Genomic DNA, 12,215 nt, shown 5'->3' with positions numbered 1-12,215 from the left:
GGGGCAGCTTCCAGCTAGGGGTGCAAATTCAAACCCAGGTAACGGGACGGCCAGGGAAGACTCAGCGGGCAGCCCCGCTTCCGGGGGCTGCAACCCTGCACACGTGGCCCCCTTCCTGCAGGTCTCCCTGCTGCACCCAGTCGGGGCCGTGGGGTCCTGGAGGACAGGGCTGCTGAGAGCAGGGGTCACACCCCGTCCCTGCCTGTGTCGCCACCCACAACTACGTCCACATCCAGTGGATCCCGCCCTCCCCAGAGCCCAGGACAGGGCTTCCAAAGCTGACATGGAGTTGACCAGGACAAGTCAGTGGGTCCCGGCCACCTGCCCTCACCTGGACCAAAGCAGCGGCTTCCAGTTGGCCTCCCATGTCCACTCGTGCCCCCCCACCCCGGCCCTGAAACACAGCCAGAGAATCAGATCTCACCACTCCCCTGCGTCCCTGGGTACCAAGATTCAGAGTCCTTGCTTCCACAGGGGCTACCGGGCTCTCCCAGCCCCACTCCCTGTTGCGTGGGTATGAAAACCAGGGGGGTGGCCTGGGACGATGGGTCCTGAGAAAAGGGGTGCAGCAGGATGCTGAGGCAGGAACACTGCCCTTGCAGAAGGGAGAGGGCGCCCTTCTCAGACCATCACTGCACCCCCAGCACGGAGCAGGCTCAGGGCGGGTGCACAGAGCCGCGGGGGAGCCTGGGACCCACTCTTAACCAGCACCAGGTGTCCGTGAAGCACTGACTTGGTCTAACCACCACCCCCCGAGCTGAGGCCATCTCCAGCTCCTACGCCCCACGACGCCCATCGGGGGTCACCATCAAGCCCAGCGCGGCAGCCCCCGCCTGGGGACACTCCCTCCCCAGCTCCGGACAGGTGAGCACACACCTGCCCCGGGAGGACCGCTCCCCAGAGAGCGAACAAACAGCAGAGTGTGAGGCAGCGCCTGGTTTTGCCTGTCCTTCTTGGGTTTGTAGAATTTTTAGTAGCCATCTGAGCTGGTATCTTACTGAGTGCCCGACAGACATCCCCTCCTGATTCCAGAATGACAGAGCTCGAGGGTGCCCGAAGCTGCTCCTGGGCTGAGAGTCCCGCCCCCTCCCCGCCCACAGCAGGCAGCCTGGCCTCAGAGCGGGTCACCAGCCAGGTGCGGGCGGGACGCAGGGCCCGTGCCTGAGCTCAGCGAGCAGGTCAGAGCGGATGGCTGCTTCCCTCCACTTTGACAGGAGCCAGCCCCACCCTGAACGGAGCTCTCCAGGGACACTGTGCAGTTGCCTGGGGCTGCCCGAGGGTCCAGACTCCACTTCTGTAAAGTCCAGGGAGCCGGGCGGCAGTCGTGGGGGCTGCGAGAACAGCGGGCCTGGCCTCACCTGGGGTGTCACCTCCTAAGGTCCCCTGGGCGCTCTGATGTGAGCGCCAGGGAGAAGCCCCAGGGAGCCCCTTCTGCAGGAGGGGCCAGCTTGCAGCCCAAGGGGCCTCCCGGGTTCTCTCTGGGTGTGCTGGCTGGCTACCCGTCCCCATCCTCCACGCAGCTTCAGCCTGAGACTTCCGTGCCCTGACCTCCGGCCAGCACCCAGCGTCCTGGGGTCAAAACAGGGACCTAATTGTCCACAGCTGGCCTGGCTCCGCCAAGTCATCCCACTCCTGCTCAGACCTGGCCCTGCGGGGGCTCAGCCTCAACCTCACCAGGGCCAGCCCACTGTCTGCTGGCTCTGTGACGTGGCCACAGATGACCACAGCCTCCCCCTCGGACCCTGTGAGCTGCAACTCCGAGACCCCAAACAGGCCAGAGTCCCAGGGCAAGGGCCAGAGGGGCTCGGACGAGCAGGCGGGACCCAGCCCGAAACGCCAGCCTCACTGGCCGCACTGCTGCCTGAGAGCCTCCTGCTTTTGGCCATTTGGGGGTTGTCATGTTCTTTGCAAAGTGGCCGCTGCATGTTGAGGTCCACTCTCTCTGGCCCCCTTCCTGCCAGGCCAGCTGCTGGCACGGCCGTCCAGATGGGCTCCCTGCCCCCTCATGCAGGAATTCAGCCCCAGGTTTGCTACCTGCAGCTCTCCGGGCAGAGTCCCTGTGCTCGGGGTGCCGGCCACACGAGGACACGGAGGCCCAGGCCTCCCTTCACGCTCCTCGGCCTTCCGGTCAGGCGGCCTGCGGCCACCACGCTCCGTCCTTGGGCTGGGCCACAGCAGGGCCCTGGGCTTCCCCTTACTTGGCTGCAGCCCTGCGTGAGCGCTGGCCACTGCACGGCTGTTCCCGGCCTGCAAGCGCCGTCACACGACGGGGTCTGAGTCCAGCGTTGGGCAGTGCCAGGGACGGGGAGGAGGGGACCGTGTGTCCCACAGGCCAGTGCTCCACGAAGCACCAGTTGACCTCTGACCTCCCAGAGCCACGGGCCCTCCTCCCAGGCCCAGGGAAATCGTCCCCACCCCCTGGGAGGGCCCGTGCCATAGCCCTGGAAATAGCAACGCTTGGCTTGATGGTTGTAAGGAACTGCGATTATCAAACATTGGCCGAGGTGGTCACAGCCGGGTCTCTGCACAGGTGTCCTTGAGATCCCCGATGCTGTCGGCACGGTCACCCCCAGTGAGGAGTTGGTGGCCCTCACTGTACGGCCATTGTCCGTGGCTCTGGGTCCATGTCCCTCCTGTGGCCCTAAGCCCCCTGACCCCTGCTAGCCCCGCAAGTGGCTCGGGGCGGGGCCCTGCCCTTGAGCAGCCCCCAGCCCGCTCCCCCTGCAGGCCAGGCCTGGCCCAGGCCGGCCTCCAGACCACGTTCTCCACCTGCCACTTCCGCCCCCACTCTCCCCCTTTCCAGTCCTGCCTTCTCTGAAAGTTCCCCGGAGCTCCCATTGCAGCCAAGACCACCCTGTCCCCCCAGAGTCACTCCAGATGTGTTCAAACAGTGGGGCCGCGTGTCCACCTGAATTCACAGCCAGGGCCAGGGCCAGGGCCACCAGCAGGAGCCCGAACGGAAGGCTGAGTAGGTGCTGGGCCTCCATCGGCTGAGAGGAGGGGGCCTCATGCCGGCAGCATTGCAACGAAGAAAGGGCCCTGGTGAGGAGGCTTGGGCCAGGCCAGGGCTCACAAGAGGCAGGGGCTGGTGCTCACTCTGACCCCCATTCTCGGAGCTCCTCCTGTCTGCTGGGCCTGCGGCTGAGACTTCACGTGTGTTTTTCATTATTTGCTGACATAGCACAACAGAGCACTGATTCATGTGATATACAAGGAAGCTGTTAATCGATTCTGAGAGTTCTCATCATGAGGAAAATTCTTTTACAATTTTCTTTTGATTTTTTCCTTTTTGTTGTCTCTCCATGAGCTGATGGATGCTAACTGGTTCTTTGTTCTTCTGTCACTGTCACTTCCCACTCTTTGTGACCCCATGAATGGCAGCATGCCAGGCCTCCCTGTCCTCCACTATCTCCCGGAGCTTGCTCAAACCCATGTCCATCGAGTCGGTGATGCCATCCAACCATCTCATCCTGTGTCATCCCCTTCTCCTCCTGCCCCCAATCCTTCCCAGCATCAGGGTCTTTTCCAATGAGTCAGTTCTTTGCATCAGGTGGCCAAAGTATTGGAGTTTCAACTTCAGCATCAGTCCTTCCAATGAATATTCAGGACTGATTTCCTTTAGGATGGACTGGTTGGATCTCCTTGCAGTCCAAGGGACTCTCAAGAGTCTTCTCCAGCACCACAGTTCAAAAGCATTAATTATTCAGCACTCAGCTTTCCTTATGGTCCAGCTTTCACATCCATACATGACTACTGGAAAAACCATAGCTTTGACTAGACAGACTTTTGGTTGGCAAAATGATGTCTCTGCTTTTTAATATGCTTTCTAGGTTGGTCTTAGTTCTTCTTCCAAGGAGCAAGCGCCTTTTAATTTCATGGCTTCAGTCACCATCCACAGTGATTTTGGAGCCCAAGAAAATAAAATCAATTACTTCACTTTTCCCCATCTATTTGCCATGAAGTGATGGGACCAGAGGCCATAATTTTAGTTTTTGGAATGCTGAGTTTTAAGCCAGCTTTTTCACTCCCACCTTTAACCCTCATCAAGAGGCTCTTTAGTTCCTCTTCACTTTCTTCCCTTAGAGTGGTGTCATCTGCACATCTGAGGTTGTTGATATTCCTCCCAGCAATTTTGATTCCAGCTTGTGATTCAGCCAGCCCAGCATTTCACATGATGTACTCTGCATACAAGTTAAATAAATAGGGTAACAATATATAGCTTTGTCATACTCTTTTCCCAATTTTGAACCAGTCTGTTGTTCCTTGTCCGGTTCTAACTGTTGCTTCTTGACCCACATACAGGTTTCTCGGGAGGCAGGTAAGGTGGTCTGGTATTCCCATCTCTAAGAATTTTCCACAGTTCGTTGTGATCCACACAGTCAAAGGCTTTAGCGTAGTCAATGAAGCAGAAGCAGATGCTTTTCTGGAATCCCTTTGCTTTCTTTTTGATCCAGTGAAGGTTGGCAGTTTGATCTCTGCCTCCTCTGCCTTTTTTAAACTCAGCTGGTCCATCTGGAAGTTCTCGGTCATGTACTGCTGAAGCCTAGCGTGGAGGATTTTGAGCATAACATTGCTAGCATGTGAAATGAGTTGTGCAGAGGTTTGAACATTCTTTGGCATCACCCTTCTTTGGGATTGGAAAGAAGACTGACCTTTTCCAGTTCTGTGGCCACAGTGGAGTTTTCCCAATTTGCTGACATTGCACAAAAACACAGCACTGACTATATTGATATATATGAAACCCATTGACAGAGTAGATCTTAAGAGTTCTTATCACAAGGCAACATGTTTTTTAATTTTCTTCTGGTTTTTCTTCTTGCTGTCTCTAGGTGAGCTGATGGATACTGATGAAACTCATGGCGGAAGTCATTTTACACACGGGTAAGTCAGACCACCGTGGTGCACAGTTTACACCAGACAGTGATGTAAGGTAACTGTGTCAATTACACCCCAGGAAAACTGGGAAGATCGCCTTGTGTATTCTGTAACAGGATTGGGCTTGGGGAACCGTGGCTGCGCTGGGCGGAGGTGGGGCTGGGGACGATGGGTCCTGAGGCCCGTCTGGGCAGCGCCTCATGGACAGGCCAGCTGACCGGGAAGTGCAGTGGGTGGACCGTGACCTACAGCCTCTCCCCTGCCCACTGGACTAAGAGGGACGCGGAGCTGCGGGCCTCCAGGCAGGGGTGGGGGTCTCAGAGACGAAACACCAGTCTTCTTGCTGCCAGGCAGGTATGTCATCAATGATACACATATAATATGCGTGTGTGTGTGTGTGTGTGTGTGTGTGTGTGCGCTTAGTCACTCAGTTGTATACAACTCTTCTGTGACCCCATGGACTGCTGCCTGCCAGGCTCCTCCATCCATGGGATTTTCCAGGCAGGAATACTGGAGTGGGCTGCCATTTCCTTCTCCAGAGGATCTTCCCAACCCAGGGATCGAGCCTGGGTCTCCTGTACTGGCAGGTGGGTTCTTCACCATCTGGGCCACCAGGGAAGCTCCTGTGTGTACGTGTGCGTGTCCTTGTGTGTGAAATACATACATATACACATATACACACATATACATGAAACTAAAGGAGATTCCCCAAAAGGATTACAGATTCTAAAGGGAATAACTGCAAAAGACTCTAAAATAAGCAAAACACAAAATTGGTTCCTTTTCTAGGAGTGCTGGAGCCTTGGAGAGCTGTCTGATTCCACAGAGGTGCGTGCCTTTGATTGTGACTAGGCCATCCTGTGACTCTGCGGAGACAGGTGTTTACCTGGAGAAAACTGCTAGCAAAGCAAACACTTCCTCCTGTTCAGTTCAGTTCAGTTGCTCAGTCGTGTCTGACTCTTTGCAACCTCATGGACTGCAGCTCGCCAGGCCTCCCTGTCGATCACCAACTCCCGGAGTTTACTCAAACTCACGTCCATCGAGTTGGTGATGCCATCCAACCATCTCATCCTCTGTTGTCCCCTTCTCCTGTCTTCAATCTTTCCCAGCATCAGGTTCTTTTCAAATGAGTCAGCTCTTCACATCAGGTGGCCAAAGCATTGAAGTTTCAGCTTCAGCATCAGTCCTTCCAATGAATATTCAGGACTGATTTCCTTTAGGATGGACTGGTTGGATCTCCTTGCTATCCAAGGGCCTCTCAAGAATCTTCTCTAACACCACAGTTCAAAAGCATCAATTCTTCGGCTCTCGGCTTTCTTTATGGTCCAGCTCTCACATCCATACATGACCACTGGGAAAACCATAGCTTTGACTAGACAAACATTTTTGTTGGCAAAGTGATGTCTCTGCTTTTTAATACCCTATGTTTGTCATAGCTCTTCTTCCAAGGAGCAAGCATCTTTTAATTTCATGGCTGCAATCTCCATCTGCAGTGATTTTGGAGCCCCCCCCAAATAAAGTCTGACACTGTTTCCACTGTTTCCCCATCTATTTGCCATGAAGTGATGGGACCAGATGCCATGATCTTTGTTTTCTGAATGTTGAACTTTAAGCCAACTTTTTCACTCCCCTTTTTCACTTTCATCAAGAGGCTCTTTATTTCTTCGCTTTCTGCCATAAGGGGTGGTGTCATCTGCATATCTGTGGTATTGCTATTTCTCCTGGCAATCTTGATTCCAGTTTGTGCTTCATCCAGCCCAGCGTTTCTCATGATGTACTCTGCATATAAGTTAAATAAGCAGGGTGACAATATACAGCCTTGACGTACTCCTTTTCCTATTTGGAACCAGTCTGTTGTTCCAAGTCCAGTTCTAACTGTTGCTTCCTGACCTGCATACAGGTTTCTCAAGAGGGAGGTCAGGTGGTCTGGTATTCCCATCTCTTTCAGAATTTCCCAGAGTTTACTGTGATCCATACAGTCAAAGGCTATGGCATAGTCACTAAAGCAGAAATAGATTTTTTTGAAACTCTCTTGCTTTTTTCAATGATCTAGCGGATGTTTGTGGCCTTGCAACGGCTCTTTGCCAGGTAGGGAACGGAAACCAATTCAGATCAAATCCTTGTTCGAATCAGTTGTAACATTTACTTGTTTTTTGTTAGTCACTGATTTAAATAAAAATTTTGACATGTATTCAGTACATATTTTTACAACCATCATGATCACACCCTCTGTTAAAACTTGTCCTCTAACAGTTAGCTATGATCCCAATAAAAATTTCAACTTTTTTTTAGGAAAAATGATTCTGAGGTTTCCATGGAAGCCTGAAGGGCTGAGTCTTCAAGAAGAACACAGTGGGAGGACTTGCTACTCAGAAATTCAGCTGCTGATTGGACTGGAGTCATTCCTGTAAAATAGGCTTGAGATGGGGCAAATGATGAAAAAACACCCTCTCATTTTAAGAATACTTAATGCATGGCAGAGGACTGGGGGGCAAATGGTCTTTTTTAAGAGTTGTTATGTGACTTTCCTGACTGTCCAGTGGTTAAAACTCAGGGCTTTCACTGTAGGGGACATGGGTTTGATCCTAGATTGGGGGTTAGTGGGTGGGAAGTAAGATTCTGCATGCCATGCTCCATGGCCAAAAAAAATTAAAAAAGAGTTGCTAGAACAACTATATGTCCATATGGAAAAAAATATAACTGGGTCTCTGCCTTACATATCTCACACACACACTCATACACACACACTCACACACACACACACATACACATGCTACAGCAGGGCAAAGACCTGTGCATGAAAGATGAAACTATAAACGTTTAAAAACATAAATCTCCATGCTTCAGAATAAAAGGATTTCTAAAACAAGACACAATAAGCACCAACCCTAAAGGAAAAGCCTAGTTAATGAGACTACTCTAGAATCTAAACCTCCAGCTCACAAAGCTGTCATCACTAAGGACACAAAGAGCCAGCTCACTGAGCAGGGGAGATACTCACTTGTGTTTTAATGTGAATTTTAGAATCAGCTTGTCCCCGCCTGCAGAGTAGCCTTCTGGGGTTCTCACAGGCCGTGCGTTTACTCTTCATGCTAATTTGGCAAGAAGTGTCCCCCACCCAGCGATCCTGGTTCTCCAGCCCAGGGACGGGGGCCACCTCTCCACTCGGCTCCTCTTCAGTTCATCCCAACTGTGCTGGGCACCCATATTTTCAGTGTACAAGTCTTGCACGCGTTTTGTTAAACTTATCCCCACGTCTTTTATTGTATTTTTCACGCCATTATGAGCAGAATTTTTAAAATTTTCATTTTGGACTGTCTGTTGCTTGTGTATAAAATATGACTGAGTTTTGCATGTAGTGTCTGTATTTTGAAACCTTGCCGAACTCATTCAATAGTTCATTTGGGGGAATTCCTTAGAGCTGTCTACCTACAAAGCCATGTCACCCACAGAAGTTTCATTTCTTCCTCTCCAATCTGAAATTCCTTAGAGTTCTCTACCTACAAAGCCATGTCACCCCCAGAAGTTTCATTTCTTCTTCTCCAATCTGATGTCTTTAATTTCTTTCTTTCGCCTTAGTGTCCTGACTTGAATTCCTCAGTGGAGAAAGACCGAAAAAAAAAAGGTGGAAGGAAAAATGTCCTCAAGAAAATGGCAGAATCTCTTCCAGTTCACCTTAAGATAAAGCCCTTGTCACTCAAGGAAACCCTCCAACGTGAGAGACAGCAGCTGGGATGAAACAAGGCAAAAGAGGCTCTGAGACACACAGACAATGAAAGGAACAGAGACAGAAGCGTAAAAAAATGCAAGTATTACATTTCTTATATAAGTATTATATTATTCCCAGGGAAATAAGATGATGTTGCATCTATGAGTAAGAGGGGAATGACCAAACTTTCAGAGAACAAACATTTGGAGGATTAAATTATGAAGAAGGAAACAAAAATATTAAGCAGAAAAGTTAGATGAGAAAGTCAAGGGAATTTCCTCAAAAGTAGAACCAAAACCCAAGGTTGAAGAGAAAATTAAGAGAATCAGAGTATCAAGTCCAGGTCTCAACATCTGGCTGATGGGGCTTCTAGAAGGAAGAGAGGGAGAGGGAGAGGGAGGAAACCGCAGAATCAAGCCTCCCAGAGCCGAGAGACACGAGTTTCCGGTTAGAAGGTTTCTGGCCGCCTGGTAAGCTGGGTGAACCAGTACTCGCACTACGGGCAGATCAGCCTGAACTTTCAGCGAAGCTCTGAGCACAGGGACAGTGTTCCGTAACTTCTGGGGAAGGATGCGGGAGGACCAGGAATCAGAATATCGTAGAGTTTCTTAGAGCAACATGCAGAGTCAGAAGACGAGGCCGAAATCCCTTCAAATTCTAATAAAGGTTTTCCAACCTCCAATACCACATCGAGTTACAGCATCCACTGCGAGTGAGGTTAGAATAAAAACTCCACGCACACAAACACACTTCCCTCCTTCTGTCTCCAGGAGGTGATTAGAGAACGTACTTTCCCCCAGATGAGAAACATTCATCCAGAAGGAGGAAGGTAAGGGAGGGGGCTAACACAGGAGAGAAGGAGGGTTTGCCGGGATGGTGACAAAGGGAATGCAGGATTTGGGCCGCTTTAGGAAAGCAGTCCGTCCAGGAAGGACGTCTCAGAACACAGAAATGGGCAGAATTCTTAATAATTTTACTGTATTGACAGGGGACTCCTTCCTCTGGAAATTCAGCGGTGTCGCAAAGAGTTGGACTCGACTGAAGCAACTTAGCACCCATTCACTTGAAAATTAAGCAAATGAAAAAAAAGTAATTTGAAGGAAAATAAAAGTGTGTACAAGAGAGGTAATTCATTGTGGGCCACGGTGGGTCTTTTGTGAACGTTCACAGAGCACCTGCGACATGAACAGTAAACGCTCATTTCAGCCCAGACGGACCAGCAAGAGTGTCCCGACAGCCTCCTCCCTGGCCGGTGCCCCCCCTCCCGGGCCCTGGGAACCAGAGCAGGAGCAGGGCCCGGGGAGTGGGCGTCTGGGCACCTGCTCCGTCGGCTCCTTGACTGGTCCAAGTGCCCCCAGAGCCACCCTCTCGTCCGAGGCCCTCGCCCACAGGGGCGGCGCCTGCCCTGACCCCTTCCCTGGGCCACAGCCAGGCCCCACCAGGGCCACTGGGGCTCTGCAAGGCTGCCCGCCCTGTCTGCGGCGTGCTGTGTGTCCTGCTGAGACCTGGCCAATGGGACTTGGGGGGCAGGGAGCTAACGGGGAAGCAAAGGAGGAGCTAAACCTGAGAAATCAAGAAGGAGAGGTGCAGGCACATTTCTGAGGACTCGGAAGAAAACTCGGAAGAGTCAGCTAGGAGAACTGCAAGTGGGTCCCTCTGGGGAGCCCAGGTCAAGGCTGAGGACTTCGGTCGGTTCTGTTGTGACCCTGTGGTTAAGGAAATCGGGCCATGAGCCTCCATGATGAACACTGAGGCCAATCGAGGTGATGGAGAGGGTGTGGATTTGGGCAGTGGGTGCTGACCTGGTGCCAACACACGACCCAGGGATGGATGCAGAGTTCAAAGGGGGAGCGTGGAACAGGGGACATTCCAGAAAAGGGGAGGGGGCCACCCAGGGTGGGGGTGTCTGGGCCCCGCACACATAGCGTGACAGAGCTGTGCTTGTTCACAGCCCCCAGCTCCTGTTTGGGCCCTGTGTCCAGAGCAACTGCAACGCTTCCAGGAAATCAACACGGTGGTGTTTGGAACCCAGAAGCCCAGGAGGCTGGGAGAGGTGGCCTGGGTGCATGGCCGTGCTGGAAGAAAGCTGGCTGCATCCTCCAAGGGGCATCCAGGGGTCCCCAGCGTGGCCAGCTGCAAAGCCAGCTGCGTCCTGATGAAGCACCTAGCAAGGGTGACGGGCTCATTTTCCCCCAGTGACCGAGGAGGTCCAGGCTCCAAGGAATGAGGAGAATCGAGCAGAACCCCCCACAACCTCTGAGCTTCTCCGAAGCCTCTCCTCACAGGGGCATGGGAGCATCGGGCAGCTGCTCTGGCAAGCCAGGGGATGCACAGAGTTCCTGAACTGTGAAGAGCCACGCCTTTCCAGACAGCACAGTTCGGGAACGCTGGCATGGCCCGGCCGAGACCCTTGCCTGCAGGCCTCTGGTCTCCCCTCTCTGGGTCCAGCGAGCTCACAGACTGCAGACCCTCCTGGTTATGGAGCCGGAGCTCATGTCATCCAACGGGCCCCTGCACGCCTTGAGCTTAACCTGGGGTTGCAAGACGGGGGGCCTTTCATAACCCTTTTGGGGGGGAAGGGGAAGGCCCCCTCGTGGGGGTCTCATTCTGACCAAGCTGGGAAGGAAAGCTAGGTGGCGTGGAGCGGGGAGTACTGCGGCCTCCTGGGCCCTGGGCCACTGACTGGTGAGTTCTGAACCGCATCCTGCTGTTTTCAGCAGCCTGGCCTCTCTGGAGTCCGCAAGCCAAGAGCAGAGGTGCGAGGCGCCCTGTGCCGGGGTAGGGTTGGTGGTGGGGGGGAACCCACCCGTGAGCACAGCCCAAGCGCTGCCCGGCCACGCCCGGCTCCATGCGGCCCTCCCCGGCCCCGCCCCACTCCAGCCCCGGCCCCGCCCCCGCCCCGCCCCCGCCGCGCGCACGTACCAGCCGGCGGATCTCGTGCCCGGCTCCTTGCGGCCCTCCCCCGGCCCCGCCCCACTCCAGCCCCGGCCCCGCCCCGCCCCCGCCGCGCGCACGTACCAGCCGGCGGATCTCGCGCTCGCACTCCTTCTTGATGCGGGAGATCTCCTCCTGGTGCAGGTGGTACACGCTCCTGATCTCCGCGGCCTTGATCTTGTCGGCGCGGATGACCAGGGTCAGCGCCTCCTCCACCTGCCTCTTGGCGCCCTTCAGCTCCGAGATCTCCTGCTGCATCTTCACCTTCTCCACCTCGAAGCCCTTCTTGGCCTCCTCCTTGGCCTCGGACAGCAGCACGGTGCGCGCCCGGTCCGGGCCGCCGTCGCGCACGGCGTGCAGCAGCGCCTGCAGCCGCTGGTTCTCGCTGTCCTTGGTCCGGATGACGCGCAGCAGCTCGGCCTCGTGCTGGCGCAGCAGCGCCTCCCGCAGCGCCTGGAGCTCCTTCATCTTCTCCTCGTGGAGCTTGGTCCTCAGCTCGGTGAGCAGGACGGCGCTCTTGTGCTGCTCGTGCTCCCGCGCCTGCCTGAGCTCCTGGTTCTTCTCCCTTTCCACCCGGCCGACCTGCGGCACAACGAGACACGGTCGGCCCGGAGCCACACTCTGCGTCGGCGGACACCCGAGCGCGGCGTTCGGAAAGGCCGCGTGTTCTTGCAGAGAGGGGAGCTACCGTCTATTA

General features: G+C 54.1%; 1 protein-coding gene across 41 annotated transcripts in view; it reads right to left on the bottom strand.

Moving 5' to 3' along the window:
• Nucleotides 1–12,215, bottom strand: part of JAKMIP3 (Janus kinase and microtubule interacting protein 3) — a 91,137-nt gene that overhangs the window by 39,551 nt on the left and 39,371 nt on the right. For all 41 annotated transcript variants that reach the window (XM_070470455.1, XM_070470451.1, XM_070470465.1 and 38 more), the window contains exon 3: nt 11,603–12,100. In XM_070470455.1, coding sequence (XP_070326556.1) covers nt 11,603–12,100 — 498 coding nt within the window. The remainder of the gene's footprint in view (nt 1–11,602; nt 12,101–12,215) is intronic.

This window comes from Odocoileus virginianus, chromosome 7 (genome assembly GCF_023699985.2).
Source record: "Odocoileus virginianus isolate 20LAN1187 ecotype Illinois chromosome 7, Ovbor_1.2, whole genome shotgun sequence".
Taxonomy (NCBI): domain Eukaryota; kingdom Metazoa; phylum Chordata; class Mammalia; order Artiodactyla; family Cervidae; genus Odocoileus; species Odocoileus virginianus.
Note: the sequence above shows the minus strand (reverse complement) of the source record. Positions and strands in the feature narration are given on the sequence as shown.